Consider the following 22,083-nt stretch of genomic DNA (forward strand, 5'->3'; position numbering starts at 1 on the left):
TTAAAAAAAAAAAAAAAAAAAAAAGAAAAAACTTTGCCGTGCGCTCTCGTTCACTGTCGTTCACAAGATTGCCCGGTATCCTCGCGGGTACGGCCTTCGCCCGCAATTTCCGGCATACCTCGAATTTCGGTTACTCGAAAACGATCGTGGCTGCGTTTTTAACGAGCCGGTGGATTATCGGGTTATCTTAGTCAACACGGCGAAACCTTTGGCAATCCGTCGCTAGGCACTGAATCTTTATCTTTTAATTGTCTTCTCGCGATCTAACGATTGGTGTATTTATTATTGAACATTGCTGCGCGTCACGTGACTAACGTGACGTTTAAAAGCAAACGTGACGTAGCCACGAGTGAAAGCGTCGACGATATCGTCCATTGTCGTTTTAATCCGACGTCACGTACGAGATAATCGCGCGGGTCTCGCGCCCGTATCCTATCGAGTTCAGGATCAGGAAAAATCGCGCTCCAAAGGGTTCGCCGGTGTCTCAACTACCTTCGAAGATGCGTAACGAAAACGTTAGTCGGTTTTTACAAATTAGCACGTCGCTACGTTCCTATTCTAGGGGGACGTATAAAAAAAAAGGGGGAAAAAAAATAGTAGAAGAAAGTAATGTAGTATGTACAATTTCTCGAAGAATTCGACTATTTACATTATTACGTGTATTTCTTTTTTCTCTTTGTTTTCAAAGCTCGTTTTCTTTTCTCTCGTCTCGCAAAGCTCTTCGTTACTATTTTTTTTCTCTTCGTATTCCTCTTCGTCTTCCTTACACGTGTCTTATTACTTATCTCTCTCTTTCTCGAGGACTCTGCCGGAACTACCATACGTGCCCTCCGTTTCTATATATATATATATATACATATATATGTATATCATATACATATACATGTATATGCGCGCGCCAGCGACGTCAGACGTCGCATTGTCTTTCTTTGTCTTTGACTCTCTCTCTATAGACGCCTGCTATGGGTTCAGGCGAAGAAAGAATCAAGGAGATACAACGCCACGGAAAATGAAAAAATAAGGAAGTCGGAAGTGGAGCATGGAAGAAATTCCGTGATATTCTAGCAGAGGTAAAAGCGTTGGGAAGAAGATAACGTTGACAAATAATGTCAAATGATAAGGAGACAAATTTTGAAAAATTGTACGATTACTTCGAGTCTCCTGGAGACACGCGCCAAAACACCGCTAGGACCCAGCAGTACGATAAAGGAAGGTTAGTTCGCAAGAATACCTGCTGCGTGCACGTTTGGTCTCGATGAACGAATTTAAAAAAAAAAAAAAGGGGGGGAAAAAACGAAGATAACAATTATCCATTAAACGCACGCAAGAACCCATATTAACATTACGAGGAAGGTATCGTAGACTGCCGTAACACACCGTAACACTCTCGTGGTATTTTCAAATTTCCCGCCCTTTGACTAGCACTCGTATAATAGCCTACGATCTCCCGTTGCCTCTCATCATTCTCGTTCGTAACTTTAACCTCTTATCGCCACGAGTCAACCGTTGGGAATACTCACAGATATTTAACCCGTTAAACGTTTTTCGTCGGTGTAAGTTCAAAATCCGCGCTCTCCGAATTTCAAATTAAATACGCGCCATCGCGTGGCGCCGGCGTCGCACGCTTCCTTCGTACAAGTCGAGTTAATATGGGTTAACAAAAGATAAACCACTCTCTAACGCAGTTAATGGCGAGCGTCTTACGGTTTTCGAGTAAAAGCGATAATAGGTACGTCGTCGGGGGTTCGAGTTTGCTTGCGCCGTTGCCACACAAGGTGTATCCGGCGTGCCCCGTTACGAAGATGTTACCCGCTTTTTATTCTATCATTGGGTGTGTTCGGCAGAAAGACGGCTGAGGGAGCAAATAAATTTGATTGGTCAAATCTCACAACTGTTTCGAGATTAACGATCGAACGACCAATCAAATGTATTTGCTCCCTCAGCGGTCTTTCTCCTGAACATACCCCATTACCACGGGTGTGACGAAGCGTACGAAAAGTCGATGAAATGATGCGGTAATAAATATTTATATATATATATATATATATAAAAGTAAATAAATAAAAAAAAAATACCATGAAAGATGGAAATGGGATTAGGCAGAAGATAATGAACATTTGAATGCGTCAAGCGGTTTCAAAGTCTTGAAGACGATTTCGGATATTCGTTGTACGAAAAATCACGGGTAAACCGGGAGTGGGGAGGAGCATGAACCTGAAAGTTAAAACTTAAAATAGACGTGGCGAGGAAGTGAAGAAAAGTCATTTGATAACTTCTCCAATGAGAGAATATTGACGAGTGGCTTCGCGTGATGGAAAAAAAAAACCGGCTAAGAGATTCCTTCAAGTATAAACATTGTAAAACGTAGTGCGTCGTTCGCGTTAATACGTCGACCGTCTCGCGGAAGTTCCGCGAGACGAGAGAAAAAAAAAGGAAGTAAAACATAAAAGAAAAAGAAGCACCAATCGATTTCTAAGCGATCGCAGAGCGATCGCGTGAGCGATCACAGCCCAAAACGTTAAAAAAAAAAAAATGATATCTACAGATCTCGTGTTAATGACTGAATGCACGATAATGTTACGGTAATGGCCGTGGTTCCTATACCTTCTTGTTAATTTCAGTGTTCTTGCGCTTTCTGCCCCTGCCCCCCTTTGCTGCCTGGTCGCTACTCACAGGATGATTAGCCGATGGCTCGGTGTCCGCCGTGGAATTTGGGGTTTCCTTGGGACTGGTCTGGTCGACGCCAACGCCGACGATGCTCGGTGCCGAGAGCCTCTCGACGTACGTCGACCATTTCTCGGAGGCGTTCACTCCTTCTCTCTCTCTATCCCTCTCCCTCTCTCTCTCTCTCTCCCTTTCTCTCTCTCTACAACTGCCCTCGGCCGTATCCTCACCCTCTGTGTCCAGAAGCTCCATCGTCATTTTACAGTCTTTCTTGTACTGCAATAGAGAATTTCACAGTGATTAATGGCACGAGATAATCCTAACTTGCATTGGCGCCAATTAAATGGCGCCGATAGCGCTTTTTAATATTTCACAAAACTCTTTATCGATCGAACCTTTCTGCTTTACCGACAGGCATTTCATATTTTGTTCCATGTCGTTCGCTTGATACGTACGTTGCTATTTATTAATGGGGATGATATTATTAATGCGCTTGACTTGTACCTTGTCAAGGATACACAATAGTTACTGACTGACTATAATATGAATCTGTCCTATGATACAAGAATGTATTTGCTGCCTAGCGGAAGCTTAAGAGCACTGCTGAAGGTAAAGGTAATGTATAGCGCGCGCGTAAAGTTGACAGGTTCTACTTACTATGTATATCTTGAAGCAGTTCTCATCAGCCATAGCTTTTTCTGCTTTACGCTGATAGGCCATCTCGGCACCGATCCGAAGGTAGGCCGTGGCACATGGACCACCTGCCCCGTTGTTCTCCTTTGGCTGCCGCTGCTCTCGCTGAAAGAGCTCCATGCACTGCTGGCACGTTGGATCCGACACCAAATGCTGCAACTGCACACGTAATGAGTTACGACGATACCGATAGCTATGATATATCAAGCGTTTGCCGTTTCTGCCGTAAGGAATATGTTTCTTTGACAAGCGGCTAAAATGTACCTGCTGTAGAATGAGCCAGGAAATTAAATAAACTCTAACGCTCTATTGCACAAGTTGCTACGATGGTAAGCGCTTCTTAACATTATCTTCACTTTATATCTTTCCCTTTGAGTATTCTCCTTACTTGTCTCACTGCATACGTGACAACCTTATCCAGAGTGAAGGCGATGTACGCGTGAATGCCAAACATCTCTCTCAGCGTGTCCTCGTAGGCTGTACTCTCCATATTACCGTCTAGAACGTTCTTCACCATATCAAGGAAGGCAGGATAGTAGTCCTCTATTTCGATCTCGTCTACGATCAAAGGAATTATAGAAAACTGTAAGTAAACTGGTACATAGGGGATTGATATATAGTTCAATCAAGAATTGGTAGAGTTACGTACTTTTTGGTTTTAACCTGAGCGCTACGGCGGTGCTCTCCTTGCGTTGCTGTTTGTATCGCGACTCCTCATCGGCAAGTGTCACGGCCCTCTCGTACATCTTCGTCAGGCGTTCGCAGAGTATCTGATGTAACCTCAGGAAGAGGTACCAGTTATTGCTGCCCATGAAGAGCGTGTACGCCTCCTCAGGATCGACGGAAAGCGCGTGAATCGGCACCTTTACGTCGTGTTCCACTTTTATCGGCGTCGTTTGGAGACCCGGAGACGTTGTCGTCTTGTTCCTGGTACCCTGGAGACCCATACCGGTATGCGCGGATGTGTTCGACGAAGACACAGTTTGAGAATTACCACTTCCACCACCGCTTCCAGCTCCAGTTCCGTTACCACTATTATTACCATTTCCACTTGCGCCACTCACGGTTACATCCGCTTCGTCCTTGTCATCTGGAACCACGTAGGAAAATACACATTTAATACGATTATTAGAATAATTTATTTTCATTTTTACTATCGGTGATACTTGCCATCCTCGTCTCGCTCGTCGTCGCTGAGCTCTTGTCGCGGGTGGAAAAAAAGGTCTGGGATGAAATGCTTGAGGAGAAGTTTTATTCGTTGCTTGTCCTCCTTATGAATGGCAGTCTGTCGTTTAACATGATGGATTAAAAGATTCGCCGCGTCGTCAAGGACGGACTTATCCTTGTAGGAGAGAACGAGATGTGGACCTCCACCGGTTTGACCTTCAGTACCTTGATCCACCTGTTCGTGCCTCTATTCCATTTCCAAACATAGAATAATACGATATAAGATTGTCGTGCGCAACACCCTATTACTCAAACGTGTCGTTTATCTATTGTCTTCGAAACTCACCTCATCGTACAAAGTCTCGATCTCGTTAAACAGGCTCTTGGAACGCAGGGCCTTAACGTCGTTCTGCTTAAAATTAATGCCTTGATGATCCAGAGATTTCAGGTAATATTTCTCGTTCTGTTCTCGCCAGATCTTATTGAAACCTTTCTGAGCCTCCCGCCATTCCTCCTCCTTATTCTTGAGCCTCCTAAGAACAACGGGAACCGCCACCACAGGATTCTTCTTTAAACCATCGATAATATCCGCAGCCTTGTCACCGTATATCCTCTTGAGCGCTCGCTGATGTATCGTTGGCGAGCATCCACCAAGGCAATCGTCGAGTTTGAACTTTTGAAGTTCCTCCTGGGCCATCCTACTCATCTTCTTATGGACACCCTCGAGCACCCTTATCGTAGCAGCATTGGTCTCTATCACGCCATCCAATTCGAATCTCTCGTCCTCGCAACGATAGATAAATTCCTCATACTGCGTTTTCCTGGACGTGACGAAGGTACTATCCTCCGACCAAGTCGGAAACGATACCCAGGTATCATTAAGGACTTCTTTACAGAGCTGAGTCCGTCCGGTACACTTTGGCTGTATATATGATTTCGGCAGAGCACAATAAGAAGCCCCAAGTCTCTTACACGCTGAGTAATCGATCTCCATCGCGAGATCTCCTTGAGGACGTTCCTGATGGCTGCGCACAACATTATTCGGAAGTGCTTCCACGTTTAGGTTAGTCGCGTTGGCGGAACTCGTCGTCGTTGAGTCAGTCGAATGACCAAGGAAGTCCCTGAACCATCGTAGAAGCTCAGGAAAGCGTCCAAGAAAGGGAGTCACGAGCTGCACTAATTCGGATTTCGATACGATTTCCTGATTGAATAATACCAGACACCGCAGAAAGTTGTCGTAAACCTCCTGTGACCTCAGCGCCTTACGCACCTGAGAAAATCAAGAAAAAAAAAAAACGATTTCACGTTGAAAAAAACGTCATCTACATGAAAACCCGTTTAAACACAACTCAAAGAATATTCTCCTGGATAAGCCGAAGAAAGGAAACTAAGTCTACTCATTGAAAGAGTTAAAAATACCTTATCGAAGAACGCGTAGTCCGTCAATCCGCCGTATTTTCCTGCTTCTGCGATGCTGACGTCTCGCATCGAAGCCATTTTGTGTTTCTTGGGAGGCGGTGGACCGTGAGGAGCGTGATGAGAATTTCCCGTGGTGGCCGAAGTTGAGAACGAAGGGCTTCGTTTGAGTTGGCCAGCACTATGACCGAATTTTTGGCCACTGTTGAGTTCACGAGCTCCACCACGATCCCGATTGTCTCTCTCGCGATTGTCACGTTCCCGTTCCCGTTCCCGTTCACGATCGCGATCGCGATCACGATGACTCTCCCGAGTTTCCCTGTCCAGGTTGCCGATTCCGCCGGGTTCCCGGTGCTCGCCACGGGGTATGCTGCCTGAGTTGTTGTATGACGTTTTCACTCCTAGCGGTTTTTTAACGATCGTCGAATGATCGTTAACCGCCCCAGCCTTGTTACTCTGAAACATAGCAGACTGGCACCAATTAGAGCACCAATATTTTTTACAGGAAAGCGTCTCGAGCAAGTGCATATCATTGTATCAACTGATTCGAAAGATGACAGTTTCTTTGAAAATCAAATCATAACATTCAGGGATTATGAAAGATTAGACAATCGTGACATTTAAAGCTACAGCCACTGTCATTGTCCATTTTTTGTTACATTTTTACATAATGACTAATCCAACTTCTCATTCCCACAACACGTGGGTGAGATACTATTTTCGTACAGAACGATACTAAATCTTAGAGGAGCTCGCAAGAGGTACAGGAGTCAAATTTGAATTATCCTATCATTCCCAAATATCAGGACAAAACGTTACGTCCAATACGCGTACCAGAAAACTAATTAAACCGTTAGACGTAACTGTAGCTGTGACCACGAATCAGCAAGACTCTCAAAATATTACATTTGAACAAAATAAAAAATATTCGACATTGCATTTATTAAATTTCCCAAAGAATAAAGAGGTCCACGGTTCATTATCCTCGTCAGTATAATTAACAAGTATAAAATGAGTTAACAGTCCGAATGAATGATACAGTGGTAAGACCAAAGATAAAAATAGAGTAAGAACTCACCAGGGCACTTTGTTGATTGGTAGCATCAGGCAAAAATTGTCCAAATTCCGCAAGGAGATCTTCCTGATTTTCAAAGAGCTTGGCAACCTGACTATATACTTCGGCTTCCGTCAAGTGTTTTCCACCAGTAGGAACACCACTGGCACATCCACCAGGACCACCTCCCACATGAGCACTGGACTCCTTCAAGTTCCTTTGTTCCTTCTGGTAGGTGTGCAGAATTTCTAGGAACCTCTTGTACTTATCCGGTTGGCCTTGAAACCGATTCTGAAGAATAAAAATAAAATTAATATATGTTACTTAAAATACATTTCCTTAGAAAAAAAAAAGAAACAGAAACAGAAACAGAAACATAGGTGATAAACTTGCATCGAGGTACGTACCTTGATCTTATTCACGTAGTTGATAGCATGATTGAACTCAACGGGTTGACTTTGTTGAGTTTGTCCGCTGTTCGGGACTCCATCCTGAGCTTGACTCAATGCTTGACTGACGGCCTGTGCTTGTGCAGCGCTCACGTGGGAATTATTGTACGTTTGGACTGGCGGTGGTGACGGTGCGTGAACAGTTAGACTGTTATTGGAAATGTTATTCGCCATAGAATGATGTATGGTGCTGGATCTATAAACAGAGAGAACATTCGACATTTATTAATGGGAATTTATGTAATTCTTCAAGGGTGATGTTATAAAAAGCTACGTAAGGGGGTCTTACCCTTGCATTATTTGTAGGACAGGTGGCGCCTTAGCAGGCTGAGTTGGTGGGCTCGCAATTGGTGGTGAACCTACGTTCACGGTGCAATGATGGGACAGCGTTGCAGTGTGCGTGGCGGTAGGGCTTGGCATACTGACGGAAACTTGGAAAGCATAACCCTGCTCATTTGCCTGTACTTCAATTTTATAACCAGGTGGTAGGAACGTATTGAAACCGACGATGAGTTCAGGGTGACCCTTGAATAAGTGGCTCACCCTTGTAATGACACCTGGTGTGTCTATACTTTGCGACTTGAACTCCTTCATGATATCGAGGAAGTCGTTGTATACCTAAATAAATAGAAAGAAACAACGCGAGGAGTATGAAGATAGTGTTATCAGACGAATGAGAATTGGATGTTTCTTAAGAATGTGTTTATGTACCTGGGGTTGATCGCTGAATTTGTACTTGACTTGATCCAAATAGGACAAGGCATCCTCGACTTTTAATCTTTGAAATTGCTGAGATCCACTTCCACCGCTTAAGCTACTACCTGCTGGTGCGGGTGCTAGAGGTGTGACATTGCTTGAATGCACCTTATGCCTTATTGCAGGCGGTTGTTGGGTATGTGTCTGCGGCTGTGAGCCAGGAGCAGGCTGCTGAGGACCCATAGTGTGCCCTCCGCCACCTCCCAAACCACTTCCATGCAGATTTGCACCACTAACTATCCCACTGCTACCACACGAACCACCAAGTCCTCCGGTACCTCCATTACCCTATAGACAATAAGATTTGTTACGTTAAGTGTCATGTGGGTTGAGAGAGGAAGACTTTTTCTCACAAGGATGTACCTTTATGGCAGAAGATGCGGCTGTAGGCACGACAATGGCGCCAGTATATTGCTGTTGAGTCTGGACTGTGCCAAATTGGACGCTACCCGGCATTTCTTTGGAAGTGACTGATCTGACCAGTTGGCTAGATGCAACACTAACTCCTATTCCAGCACCAGAACGGTATTCCAAACCACCACCGCCTCCTAGGCCACCGCCTCCGTTTCCTCCTAAGCCACCACCACTGGCCACTGAAGAATGCTTCAACGTTGCTGCTGCTGCTGACACTACCTCATCCACCCCACGAACGCGTTTCATCTCAAATCACATTGGAAACGCTGTAACCATACAATTAATAACAAGATATAAAAGCTGTGAGTGTTTAAAGAGAACAGAGATTAGCGGCCTGTCAAGCTGCTACAGCCAGAAAACTCAAAATTCTAAGAATAGCCTAACATGTAGGCACAGCGGGTCATACCAAGCCACTCCATAATTTCTCCAGTAATATGCAAGATGCATGTATTGTATAATCGTATGAATGACTATTACTCTACTATCAAATCCTAGAAACATAAATTCTAACCTAGGAAAACGCGACGCGTCGTCTCTAAAACGTTTCTCCTCGGATTGACCTGAGAAACAATTAAAGTTATTTAACCATCCATAAAATATTAGTGAAAGAAAATAATGAAAATTACACCAAAAAAAACATTCGCACTCGCCTCTCAACAGTGATAGAAAAACTCTACGAAACTAGTCACGACAAAATCAGTGGAAGGAAACGTTGAACACCGAGGCTTTCACCAAGGGGAGCGTTTCTTAGCAAAGTAGATCTCACAAAGCACAAGATAAAATATGTGCGACAAGTATTGAGATGCGTAGCACACAATCATGATGAAAACGTATGCGGTGCAGACGATTTCTCGTGGCGACGCGTTTACACGGAGTCGCCGGGCCCAGATCGTTACGCAATATTCCACGTAAATACTCAACGCATTTTGCTGCCGGTGGCCGTCCAGTGGGTCGAAGAAGAAACGGTTCAGCCTGAGCTTTGCTCTCCCGCAAGGAGGCGGCCGAGCCGCCTTTTAATATACACGCACTCTCCTGTCCTTACGTACACTTCCTCTTCCCGTCTGCGTTACATTCACGCATGCACACGACTCGCGAAAGCCTCATGCCCCCCAGTGCACGCGTTCCCTTTTCTCTGAGCGGCTTGTTCAGACAGAAAAAAAAGCCCTGCGAAAACTTCGCGAAGAACAGGACGGGCCAGACGCTACGCAGAAGCCCTCGTATTTCCGTCTCTAGGTCCGCACGAACGACTCACGATTAACACAGTGAGCCAGGACAACATTTGTTTCACAAAACACGAAACACCCTTGATATTCTCTCGAACTTTTCCTTCCTCGACAGGCAAAATGCAAAATGCATGCTCGTCCTCGCGAGGCACCAGGCAAACTATTGGATTTTGTATGGCAAACAAGGAACCGACGACTCGCAATAGGGAGAAAGGGAGAGGGAGAGTGAGTGAGACAGTCAAATGCAACTCCAGGGAGGAAAGACGAACACAGTGAAAAAGTAACAGAGATGGAACCTTGGAGGGCAACCGAGCAGTGGAAAGGGAATGAGAGGAATGGACCGAACGGGGTAATGCGGGGAACGGAGGGAACGGACCGGGATACCAGTAGCGTATGAAGGCATGAGCCCGGACACTGCAAAATTCGATTTTCCGCACGAATTACTTATTTAATTAAAAGTAATTTTACTAGATAAACAGAAAAAGACTGACTGTGAAGCATTAAAATGATAAATTGAAATTATACAGCAATTTACAACGGTGCAGATAATTTTCATGCGTAGGGCGACATGCGTCTACGCTCCTGGATATATAGGTATGACGACGGACGAAGCCGCCAAGATGCGCGCGCATCCTATGAAATATCCGAGCGGCGTTTCCCCGCGGCCGACATCTTTGCGCGGCCAACAGCTGTTCCGAATGGCGAGCGAACTCCCCACTGTTATCTGGGTCACGGAAACTGCGCAAAATGATCTCAAGAGCCGGTACGTAGGTGAATATGGATGAAAACAAGTAGACATCGACGATAATCATATCTGATCTCAAATATTATAAGTATGGACCATAAAACCCGCTCTGAAGCAAATATGGTTATTCGAAATTCGACAAGTCTCTCGCGAGGAGTCGCTGCCCATCTATCGTGAGTTCCTATTGGTCGCGCGTGAGAAAGCTTCAAGCCCATTGGCTCTCGCGGTCTCTGCGCCGTAGGGTCTCTGTCATCTTCGTCGTTCCTATCCATTCGAGGAGAACCACTACATGAGTTAGAGAGCTGTGTCGTGTATTTATTGTTTAATAATCGACGTTCGGCTGCTACATTGTTTCGTTACGCTTCTCGGATACATCGTGCGATGGTCAGGCTATTACCTTTCGGTTATCACTAGTACACCTTTATATCCGCTACATAAGTGTCTACAGTAACCCAAATATTCTTTATATCGCAAACCGACTCCCTACTTCTTTCTGTACAGCTAACTTGAAAACTTCGGAAGCTCCCGCCCAGCAGCATGTATAGCTCTCGGCAAAAATAGTAAAGGACCATTCACATGAGTTATCGTGCCTTAATAAAACTTTAAGTTAAACAGAGTCTATTATATCTCGACCACTGTAAATATATGAATAAGGGGACGCATGGCCTCGACAACCAAGCAATTATTTATTCGCGACGTCATACACTTTCACGCTGTGCGTAGTGCGTTGCATTTCGAAAGTCCATTGACACGGGAAAGTGTTAAACGTAGCAGAGGAAAATGTGAATTTTTCTTTAAAAAACAAGCGTACCATGTGCACGCATAAAAATGACGCCCGTACTCCTAGTAAACAAGTAGCAAGCAGCCTTTCCCGCGCATCTCGATGGACGTTCGAATCTTCACTCCTACACCGTAAGAAGTTCGAAGATATTTAACGTGGCAGTATCTTCAGATATATATGTATATATATACATACATATACCACATAGTAGCGCGTTTGACTAGGTAAGCCTCGCACCCAGTGGCGAACGCGGCGAACCGCGCTACGGGAGAGCAGCCTCGAACCCAAACGGGGAGATCACCGAAACTTCCAGTAGATTGTCGAAAGGGAAATGCGCAGTGGGGGCGAGAAGACTCGTATAAACCTTAGCCATTCTCTATAACACAACCATAACCTGGATACACCCTAGAAATACAGAGGTAGATAGATCAGTGGTTATTCCAGAAGTTATAAAAGAAACCAAGAGGCCAAGAAGAAATGTTGGAAGATTAGTGCAGGCGTCACACACGCCAGCAAGTCAGAACTTGTTTGAGTGCGAGAGTCTCGAAGCATATAAAGAGAGAATGAGAGCCGTCAGGAAGAAGAAAAAGGAAGGTAGAGTCAAAGCTAGAGAGAGGGAACTGAGTAGTAATGGGCTTGTGGATGAGCCAAGAGGGTATAAAGGGGAAAGAGGAGAGACAGAGAGAAAGAGAAAACTCCATAGGAGGCCGGGAGGGAATCATCCTCATACTCCATTATATACCGTGCGATGTGTCACGCATGCTCGCAGAGCAGTTTCAAGACCTATGCCAGCAGCGCCGATCGCCCAGTTTGTTTTAGTTGTGCAGTGAAATCGATATTCGAAGGGTGCGCTGCAATCCACCAGCGGAACAGCAGTTAGCACCGGTGCTACTACGGGGAGCTTCAGCAGCAGCAGCAGCAGCACCAGTAACACCGTTCCAAACAACCACAACAATACACGAGAGATACTCGAATCAAAAGTACTGTGAACTAATCTTTAAGAATAATGCTACAAGTACCAACTATAATATTGGCGCTGCTCGTTTAAGATTTATCTTACCAACAGTCTCTTTTGGATGAACTATGGAATAATTTACGGATTGCTTCCTATTTCCCCTAAAAGCACCGGCTATACAAAGCCTACGATAAAGCAGCAGCCATGGCTCAGCTGATTCGGTACTGATCGCACCGAAGGACTTCAGGCCTTTCCAAGCAACCGGCGGGAAGCTTCGCGCGGGAAGAAAACCACGATGCGTCTTGTAGTTTATCAACGATTGGACTGATTATTTTACGTCTCAACTTACTATGGCAAGAGGCTTTGAGAGCCCTGGCGCAAACATGTAAGCAAGGCGGAACGTTATGTCAGTCGGCATACGTCGTCGTCACACTACCTTGTCGACGTCAGACGTCGACCCTTCCTACTCTTGCTATATAGCTCAGTTTGCAATGCACTTCTATTTTATCTATAGCTTATTATTATTGGCGTTGTCAATCTTATATCGGGAAACTTTTGAAAAACACGCGAAATCGCGTATATCGTTTTCTCTTGAATCTTTTCTGCGCGAGGTACGGTTAGGTCATCTAAATATACGGAAGGCAAGAGGATTGTTCATTGAGCGTCTAGATCAAATAATTCTCCTTGAGGATATAACGTGGACGCTGTGCTGCTTTCTAGTGAAATTCATTTGTTAATACGGAAATGTTGCTTTTACTTATTGTCTAGTGATAACACATATGTTAATCGTATTCTGGATTTGTTTGGAACTAACTTGGTATACTTTTTCGATTTCACTGTCGTCTGTATGGTACAATACGTTGCTGCGTTTTCGTCAGGCTAATTTAGTATTCTGCTGTTACCGGTAATACGTCGCTTTCAAGTTTATCTGGTATTTTTTACCACGAGGACAGGTATTTTAGTGATAATGACGAATCGAATGGGTATTACAGAAGATTACAGAATATTTGACAAATAACAAATAAGACAAGACGTTTAACTTCCTAGTACATTACATTGACTGGCTCATGAATTCGTCTACGTTTGAAGCAGAATACGGTTAGCTAAAAGGAAGAAGAGAAAAGCCCAAGGAATATTCGTGTTTAAACTAAAAACGTTTCTACAGTTGTACTGCATTCCTTTTGGCGTCAGTTAGGGGAACCGACCTTTGTCGTCAGGAAGGAAAAACACACTAACGATAATAATTAAATCGTACTAACTCCCAAGAGATTGATGAAAAAGAAAACTGTGTAGAGAATCGAATTCGTGGCAGGAAACCCCGTGGGAGACGAGGCCAGAAGCCACCGCGTCGTTCGGCGACAGTCACAGTCCTTACCTGATAACCTCTTGAATTTCACTTTAATCTCGATGAGACGGACGGTCAGTGCACTGTCGGAGTACGCGAGCACTTCGAAGTCGTTCCCGATTAAACTGCAATGTTCGTTTTTATGCGGTGAATCTTGACACATCTTACGGGTGAAAAGTAGGTCCGCTCATGCAGGTGACCGACTGTAGACTGTCGGGTCGGCAGTGGAGGAGGACGAGGCCAATCATGGAGCCTGGGGGTGTAGGGCGTACCGGGAGAGCCAGGTCTCCCTCAATGGCGCCCATAAATATTTTTACGTCAAACATGACCAATCACTTGAAAACACAGGCACTTATTTCACAGTGAAAGCACTTTTAACATTCATTGCGACACTATTGTCAGCTTAAAAAATTCTCCATGACTTCCTAAAGAAATCCAACCAAAAATTTGGACCGATCGGATGCCGAGCACCCCCCCACTTCGGCATTAGTGGACTCGGCCACGGCGCGTACGCGCCCGGAGTGGGGGTACAGCGAATCGTCCTGGCAAAGAGACGCCTCGTGGCCACCAGTGGCTACAACGGTGTGGAGTACACTATTGCATGATATACAGATTGTAGAGCTGGGACGATGCTTGTGACAACCTCTGACGCCGCTGTGCGCTGTTTGCTACCGGCTCGCTCCTCCTTGTGGCCTTTCACACTGTATGTACGCAGAGAGCGTAGGTTTTCCTCAGGAACACCGTTGCCAACTCTGATCGATCCCGCGGCAAGACAATCGACCCGGCAGATGTCACTAAAGTATGGGTTCTGATTTTCTGTCTTTCGACGCGGGATCATCGTGGGTATGGACTCACGCCACTGGATACTTTCCATATTATGCGTTGTGTAATAAAATCTGTTTGTGACAGGAGATAGCGTGGGTCCGAACCTGGATAAAAGAAATTAAACGATAACTTTTAAGCCAGTCTTTCAAAAACTAAGGAGCACGACGTTTTTGATTGGCACGGAAAATTCTTCAATGAAAAACAAGTGTTCCGTGATTACTATCGATTAGAGTGGCGGAAGATAACAATTATTAGTACTGTGTGTTCGATGATGATAATACAATAAAATGAATTAAAAGTATGTATGCCTGTGAAATTATATTACTTCCTTTGCCCAATGTTCCAAACGTCATCACGCCTTTGGTGCGCTTTACTACGAGTCTTTGACAGATTGAGTTCTTGCTGTCAGTGGTTGACCGTTTTACCACATTTTTCACTAACTGTAATCACTTGGCTTTTTCTTCTTATTTCGTGTGATAAGTCGTAGCGTTGGTTAAGTAATTTCTTTTATCGAAAATCAGATCAAGCACTCGAAATTCATGAAGGCGAAAGAAAAGATCGATCGATAATGAATCGACGTCATGGTTTTAGAGTCGACCGCTGGCAAATTTGACGGGAAAGATAGAGAAGGAGAGACTTATTGAATGAGAAATAGGAAAGAGCAAGTAGAATCAAGTTGTCTAGCAAAGGCGGCTTATCGTCTTTCGAATGCGGACTCTACGTGTAGCCAGCCAATAATGATCGAGATCGTGGTTTTAGGTAGTGTTGTATATTATTCTCTTACGTGTATAGAGAAGTTACACGTGAGCAGAGATCATAGATTGTGAGTTCGACTCAGTGTGCTCAGAAGTATCTGTGAACAAATTTTAATTTTATTACAAATTGGATCAGATACACTTATATTATTTTTTACTGCTCCAGCAATAATTTGCAAGGTACGATTATGAAATTTTAATTGATTTAGGTTACTTTTAACGATTCATTTTTTTTATAATATTGTTATTTCTCTGTTGTGTTGTGTACTTTAGATAGTTTGTTATATGAAGTCAAGCACATTTTGTTGATATTGGTTTAAATTCTATCATCATTTTTTTATAGTAGAAATTTGGATCGTTTTTATAACTTTTTATATTACTGATGGTTATTAATCATATGGGTTAATTTTATAATTATGTATTTAATTATCTTGCAGATGAAGTGCCTTATTGTTATTGCCTTTGCAGTATTCGTCTTTGATGTTGTACGATGTCAGGATATTGATTCCAGAAATTTAAGATGTCTAGGTAAAGTTCAAGGATGTGATCCTTCTTTTTCTTAAAACAATTAACTGGCTGTTTCTAATAATTAATTATTAGTTTGTAGAACAACTATCGATGAATTAACAAACGAACTGAGTAAAATTAGTCCTGAAAGAGAAATTGAAGTTGGGAACTTCCGTTTGGATGGAAAAGGAAACACCATTAGGAAAAAGGTAGTTTTATAAAACGAATATTTATATCTGTGTTCCGTTCCTAATGATGTACTAAAATTTCAAGGTTCCACTTGCCCGATCGGAAGTTCATATTTCCAATGTTTTGGATGAAATTTGTGGAAAACTGTCTGATTACGTCAGAGCTAGATATAAGTCTAATGGTCAGTTGACTATTCTGAATTTACTCGATTCTTCTGGAGGCATGAACCCAGAGATAGCTAAAGTTGATATTATTCAAGATTCAGATTTGAATAAAAGCCTTAAATATCACGTAAGTATATCATAAAATATGAGAAACAAAACATTATTTTATGCTTTTAAAAATATCCTAAAATAATCGAGACATTTGAATTTCATCCAAAAATTATCTCAACATATTTTCAGTGCGAAGCAATTATTGAAGAGTTTGAGGACGGAATTGTAAACGTATTCCGCGATGGTGGAAAAGATGCTGACATCAAAGTTTGTTCTGAAATTGCAAATCTCTGCGATGACACAATACCGGATGACGAGGAAAATAAGGAAGGCGACGCATCCGAGGAAAATCTCGGTGACAGGATAGAATTATGATGATTGAAATGTTTAAATTTTATTTTAGTTAGTCAAAAATATGGTAACACTGTACCATTGTCACAGAGATAATTCCTATAAACGATTGTTAATTACTATCCATGCAACACTCCATGGATGTCAATCAAATTTTAATCATTAAAGCATTCTCTGTTTCTATCTATTTCCTCTATGATTAAATCAATCACTGGAGCTAATTTTTCCTGCAGCATGTAACAGAATATAATAATATTAATTTAACTCATAGTATTTAACTAACACTCTAATGACCAAATATGTTCATAATAACAAGTGGCAATCGTTTACAAGGGATTATTGCTAGAAATTGAGTCATAAATAAAGCAGACAGGATCACGGATGATCTAATAAATTTGTGTCATAACTCGAAGCATTGACATTGGGCCGGAGAACTCTGATCGTGAACTTCAAGTCGCTGTTGTCATCCAAAAGTAAAAGTGCAGCAACCAGCGGCCAATGAGCAGTCGTCTCTTTCAAGCCATCAAAAGCGTTAAGGCGATTTCATTGGACGCTAGCGAAAGTCGTCATATGAAAAAAAAAGGTTAAACGGCGCCCGCGCGGAACATTGAACCAGCAATAACGACGGACAGGCAGGAAATTCAGAAAGTATTCACGATAAAGCCGAGCGGTTGTGTTTCCTGTCTCGCTGCTACACTTTGTGGCTTTGTGCGTTATCAAACGAACGTGTGGATACAAAACAAATAGTCGCATAATCCATCGCGTAAGGGATATACGCGATAGTTGTATAGCAAGTGCCAGAGCGTGTATACAATTTATTGATTTCTGCCCCACCCGTGAATCCCGTCTACAAATATCGAATAAATTTCGTAAGAATTCCGGAAGGAATACAGCTGATGCCGGGTCTAGACGCCACCCCCGACTGTGAAATGGGTGAGCGGTTGTATATTTAAATAAAACGAAATCACCAGCGTCATTAATTTTCATCTTTTGCCTGATATTTTCTGCATCGCCGCTCAATGTCTCCTTTACTTTCTCTTCCGCCCACTCTCTCTTTCTCTCTCTCTCTCTCTCTTTCTTTCTTTCTCTCCCAGTTGCTCCAATACTCCAATCATCTATAACACGGATAAGCCAACATTATATTGCGCTGCAGTGAAAATTGTACCGAAATGATTACAGACAAGAACTTTAAGGAGAAACTTATAAGAAATGTGAAGAAGGAGGTGAAGCAGATTATGGAGGAGGCTGTCACGCGTAAATTTGTTCACGAGGAGAGCAGTAGCATTACTTCTCTGTGTGGTGAGAGTCTGCAGAATTAAATAGATCTGATATGTGTATATATATATATATATATATATACAGGCACACATACATTATCCCTGAACCATTATTACGGGGTATTCTCACTCTTTCACAGCTGCAGTAGAAGCTTGTCTCTCTCAGGGTCTGAGAAGACGAGCTTTAGGATTATTCAAAACGAGCTCAACGACAGCACTGCTTCATAAGGTGGCCAAGAGTTTTCCACCGGCTGATAAGATATCTCGTATGGTACAGGAAATGGAAAATATGGATCCGTCTAATAGGAAATCATCCAGTAGCGGTGACAGTACAAGTAAATCCATTCCGCCACCGTTACTAAAAAAAAATTCTACTGGAGTGCTTCCTCAAGGACATCATCATCTTCCAAAGTACCTGTGGATTCGTTTGGCGCTTGTGGAGAAGCAATTGGCCGGGATAATAGATTACTTGGTGGAAAATAGTTCCAAGTATTATGAGAAAGATTCCCTTGTGGCTGATCCTGACTATGGATCTATATTAAGTTCTCTACTAGTAGGTCCATGTGCTTTGGATTATTCAAAAACGAAAACACAGGATCACTTTTGGACGGATCCACCTGCCGATGAATTAGTTCAGAGACACCGGATATCCTCTTGCACTTCTGGCTGTCCACCAGCTCCGCCGTTAAACGTTAGTTCATAAAAATGAAATTTCTATTCATTTATTCTCATAACTCGATCCATTACTTCTATTCCAGTTTGGACGAAGTTTGCATACTGGAGGAAGTTCAGAGGATGGTCTTGGTCAGATGCCACGATCTGCAAAAGATTATGTTGAATCCCTACATCAGAATAGTAAAGCCATTTTATTATATGGAAAGAATAATGTCAATGTGCATCCAGTGAGTAGAAATGTTTAACTGTTATGATAATGTTGGCCAAATTTATAGATACAAAATTACTTTGCTATTTCATATAAAATTATTTACAATACAGCCACAATCAGATCCAATGCCTGGTTATCTCTCGTTGCATCAAAGCGCACAAGGCCTAGTGATAAAGTGGACGCCAAATCAATTGATGAATGGTTTTGCGAGCAATTGCTCGTCGGAGGGAACAACAATTGGCGAAGGCAAAGAAGGCAGGGAAGATAAATCGCAATACTGGCAGTACGCGTTAAATTTAAGAGTAGAGGACATCGTTTATGTTCACTGTCATCAACAAGGAGGTGGAGACAGTGGTGGTACGGTCGTCCTCGTGGGACAAGATGGAGTTCAGCGGCCACCTATATGTTTTCCTTCAGGTAAAATTATATTCAAATCTAATTTATTTATCCTTACTCTATATAAACCTTTAGGACAGGGACATCTGCTGTCTTTTCTCTCTTGTTTGGAAAACGGACTTCTACCATTGGGTCAACTGGATCCTCCACTCTGGTCACAGCGGGGTAAGGGTAAGTCCTTTCCCAGGATGCGTAGGAGACCTTCTCCATCGTCCCCATTGTCATCCTCATGTTCTGATCACAATGAGGAAACGATCGATTATGTATTCCGAATCGTCAGCAAAGCTAGTCAGGAGGATCTACGTGAGTAAATAATTTTTCGAATTATTTGAGATCCCGAAGAATCTTACACAAAGCGTACCAACCGATTCTGTGACAGTGTTGAACCAGGAACTGATGGACCCAGGTTATCGTCGAGGTGGTACCCAAAATTGGCGTATACTCTCCTCAACTTCGGCTTCCGGATCCGGTTCCAGCAGTGATTCGCATCATACATCAGACTCCATCAATCCACCGGATAGTCCTGCTCCTCTGTCCAACGCAAAGGAAAACGGAAATGGTCATCCAATTCGATTAGTATGCCAGACGATGAAACGACAAATCATTTCTAGAGCATTTTATGGCTGGCTAGCGTACTGCCGTCATTTGTCCACGGTAAGAATTTCCAGTAACTTCAAAACTTCACTTTGTCTATAACTGCTCGTGTACCCATAGGTCAGGACTCATCTGTCCGGATTAGTAAACGGAAAAATCGTAGAAGGGAACGCTGAGGATCGCGAGGGCCTTACCGTTGAGAAATGGCGTGAACTATCAGAGGATGGCTGTACATCTGATAGGGCCCAAGTGCTGCGACTCGTTTATTACGGTGGCGTTGCGCCTGAATTGAGAAAGGAAGTCTGGCCTTATTTACTAGGTCATTATCAGTGGGGTAGCTCATCCAATGAGAGACAGGAACTAGACGAAGGGACCAGACAAAGTTATGAAACTACGATGTCCGAGTGGCTGGCAGCTGAAGCTGTGGCCAGGCAACGGGACAGACTTGGAAGCGAATCTAGTCAAGGGTAAGACAGTCCAGGATCAAAAAAACTTATCTTACTTTCACTTTAGATATAAAAAATCATATTAATTATACCAATTCAGATCCAGTGGATCCAACGAAGAAGGTGAGAAAGAGCCAGACGATTCACCGGAGCGCGAAGATCCTGGTTCTCCAGCCTCGTCCCAAGGTAGTACATACTCGAAGGAGCTCCTGGACCTCTTCGCCTTGAATATCCACAGGATAGATAAGGACGTCCAGCGATGTGACAGGAATTACTGGTACTTTGCGCCGACGGACAATCTGGAGAAGCTACGCAACGTAATGTGCACGTGAGTACCATGAAAGGAGTTTTAATTAGAAAATCATAATAGAATAATCATGCCCAATGTATTATTGAATCTTACAGATACGTATGGGAAAGGCTAGATGCTGGCTACATGCAAGGTATGTGCGACCTGGTTGCACCTCTCCTTGTAGTATTTGACGACGAAGCAAAGACCTATGCCTGCTTCTGTCAACTTATGGATCGTATGTCTGCCAATTTTCCCCATGGCGGAGCCATGGACGTTCACTTTGCCAATATGCGAAGTCTTATACAAATTCTTGATGCTGAACTCTTTGAGCTTATGCATCAGCATGGAGATTATACGCACTTCTACTTTTGTTATCGATGGTAATCTTTCACATGTTGCATAACGTACTCTTTCTCCGATACAAATGTTTACCTATAATTATATTTTTAATAAATCCCCTAGGTTCCTCCTGGACTTTAAACGAGAACTCGTATACGAGGACGTGTTTGTCGTATGGGAAGTTATATGGGCGGCGAGATACGTTGCATCGAGCCATTTTGTTCTATTCTTGGCTCTAGCACTCGTGCAAACTTATCGAGATATAATTCTTACAAATGCGATGGACTTTACTGATATTATAAAATTTTTCAATGGTTAGTGTAACGAGAATTTTATGCGCGATAGGGTTCACTTTTTTACCCGCGAATGTAGAAAATAACGGTTATTCGAATTTCTCCAGAAATGGCGGAAAGACACAATGCTCGAGCAGTGCTGGCGCTGAGTCGTGAATTGGTCCTCCAGCTGCAGACTCTTATCGAGAATAAATGAACGAAGAAGAGAAGATATGGACCGCACGAAAGGGACGTGCGTTTATTTAATTATCAACTATATGAAAACGTGTGGATCGCGTAGCCCTAAGAGTATTTGTCACGTATGCTAATTAAAATATATATATATATAGAGAGAGAGAACGGTGAGTTGCAGATATTTTATTTGTCTAATGATTGCGTATTAGCAATTATAACGATAATAATGCCGTTACAAATCTGCTCCATTGTTTCATTTATACATTTCTTTTCTCGTGTTCCATAACGACTTTTTCTCGTAACGCCAATTCATAATAGTTTTCTTCCTTAAACACTATACAGTTTCTTATTTTACTTTGTCCTTCGATGATGAAGTTTCGAAAGAAAATACCCTGTGACCAACAGACAACTAGACATATAGTTCACTGTACAGGGTTGTTCACGGCAAACACACCAGCTGAAGTTGGCCGTGAATGGGTAATTCTACGAATCAGAACAAGGCGGCATCATTAAAGAAATAAAAGTTAATATCATAACATTGCTAAGATCATGAAATTCACATTTTTTCATTTGTTTAACAAGGCCACACTGCCTCGATTAATAGAATTGTTCATTCGGGTTCAGCTTCAGCTGATGGGCTCCGTGAATAAACTTGTATAATCAAAAATGTATTTTTACAATCGCTCCCGTCTAGCATGATTAGCCTGTGTAACGTCAAATCTGACAAGTAACCTAAAATCAAATGGGATAACCGATACATTTGTTAATCTTGACTATTCCACTTAGTCCTTATAATAAAGATAAATAAATGATGGTACATTTAATCGTTGTGTATCGTTGACGAATGTTTTACAGGACAAGAGTGTAATTTAATAAACGTAT

General features: G+C 42.8%; 3 protein-coding genes across 9 annotated transcripts in view; 2 read left to right on the plus strand and 1 right to left on the minus strand.

Annotated features, from left to right (window-relative positions):
* The window catches only part of LOC107271568 (paired amphipathic helix protein Sin3a), a 17,681-nt gene extending 3,823 nt beyond the window's left edge, over nucleotides 1-13,858 (minus strand). For 2 of the 6 annotated variants that reach the window (XM_015747726.2, XM_015747722.2), the window contains exons 1-13: nucleotides 13,693-13,858; nucleotides 8,563-8,879; nucleotides 8,155-8,487; nucleotides 7,733-8,061; nucleotides 7,402-7,639; nucleotides 7,019-7,285; nucleotides 5,944-6,411; nucleotides 4,871-5,794; nucleotides 4,528-4,771; nucleotides 4,007-4,447; nucleotides 3,746-3,915; nucleotides 3,322-3,516; nucleotides 2,605-2,940 (exon numbers count right to left, since the gene is read on the minus strand). In XM_015747726.2, coding sequence (XP_015603212.1) covers nucleotides 2,605-2,940; nucleotides 3,322-3,516; nucleotides 3,746-3,915; nucleotides 4,007-4,447; nucleotides 4,528-4,771; nucleotides 4,871-5,794; nucleotides 5,944-6,411; nucleotides 7,019-7,285; nucleotides 7,402-7,639; nucleotides 7,733-8,061; nucleotides 8,155-8,487; nucleotides 8,563-8,859 — 4,242 coding nt within the window. In that variant the 5' untranslated portion in view covers nucleotides 8,860-8,879; nucleotides 13,693-13,858. Of the gene's footprint in view, nucleotides 1-2,604; nucleotides 2,941-3,321; nucleotides 3,517-3,745; nucleotides 3,916-4,006; nucleotides 4,448-4,527; nucleotides 4,772-4,870; nucleotides 5,795-5,943; nucleotides 6,412-7,018; nucleotides 7,286-7,401; nucleotides 7,640-7,732; nucleotides 8,062-8,154; nucleotides 8,488-8,562; nucleotides 8,880-9,534; nucleotides 10,152-13,576 lie in introns of those variants that run through there. The other 4 variants (XM_015747727.2, XM_015747728.2, XM_015747723.2 and 1 more) reach the window with 4 other exon arrangements.
* LOC107271576 (protein seele) lies at nucleotides 12,195-16,691 on the plus strand. Its single transcript, XM_025088749.1, has 5 exons — nucleotides 12,195-12,342; nucleotides 15,680-15,770; nucleotides 15,843-15,958; nucleotides 16,023-16,229; nucleotides 16,343-16,691. Exons 2-5 carry the CDS (start codon nucleotides 15,680-15,682, stop codon nucleotides 16,526-16,528), a joined length of 600 nt encoding a protein of 199 aa, XP_024944517.1. The 5' UTR covers nucleotides 12,195-12,342; the 3' UTR covers nucleotides 16,529-16,691.
* A 285-nt stretch (nucleotides 16,692-16,976) lies between these two features.
* Nucleotides 16,977-22,025, plus strand: LOC107271571 (small G protein signaling modulator 1). Of its 2 annotated transcripts, XM_025088734.1 has the most exons (12): nucleotides 16,977-17,437; nucleotides 17,684-17,803; nucleotides 17,922-18,472; nucleotides 18,540-18,683; nucleotides 18,778-19,084; nucleotides 19,139-19,366; nucleotides 19,443-19,717; nucleotides 19,778-20,124; nucleotides 20,204-20,431; nucleotides 20,509-20,775; nucleotides 20,858-21,048; nucleotides 21,135-21,363. In XM_025088734.1, the coding sequence occupies exons 1-12, from the start codon at nucleotides 17,401-17,403 to the stop codon at nucleotides 21,221-21,223; spliced, it is 2,784 nt and encodes a 927-aa protein (XP_024944502.1). In that variant the 5' UTR covers nucleotides 16,977-17,400; the 3' UTR covers nucleotides 21,224-21,363. The 2 variants fall into 2 exon arrangements, with proteins under 2 accessions (XP_024944502.1, XP_024944501.1); XM_025088733.1 differs by having other exon boundaries at nucleotides 18,778-19,366; nucleotides 21,135-22,025.
* Nucleotides 22,026-22,083: the final 58 nt, after the last annotated feature.

Source organism: Cephus cinctus, unplaced genomic scaffold, assembly GCF_000341935.2.
Source record: "Cephus cinctus unplaced genomic scaffold, Ccin1 Ccin1_scaffold0997, whole genome shotgun sequence".
Taxonomy (NCBI): domain Eukaryota; kingdom Metazoa; phylum Arthropoda; class Insecta; order Hymenoptera; family Cephidae; genus Cephus; species Cephus cinctus.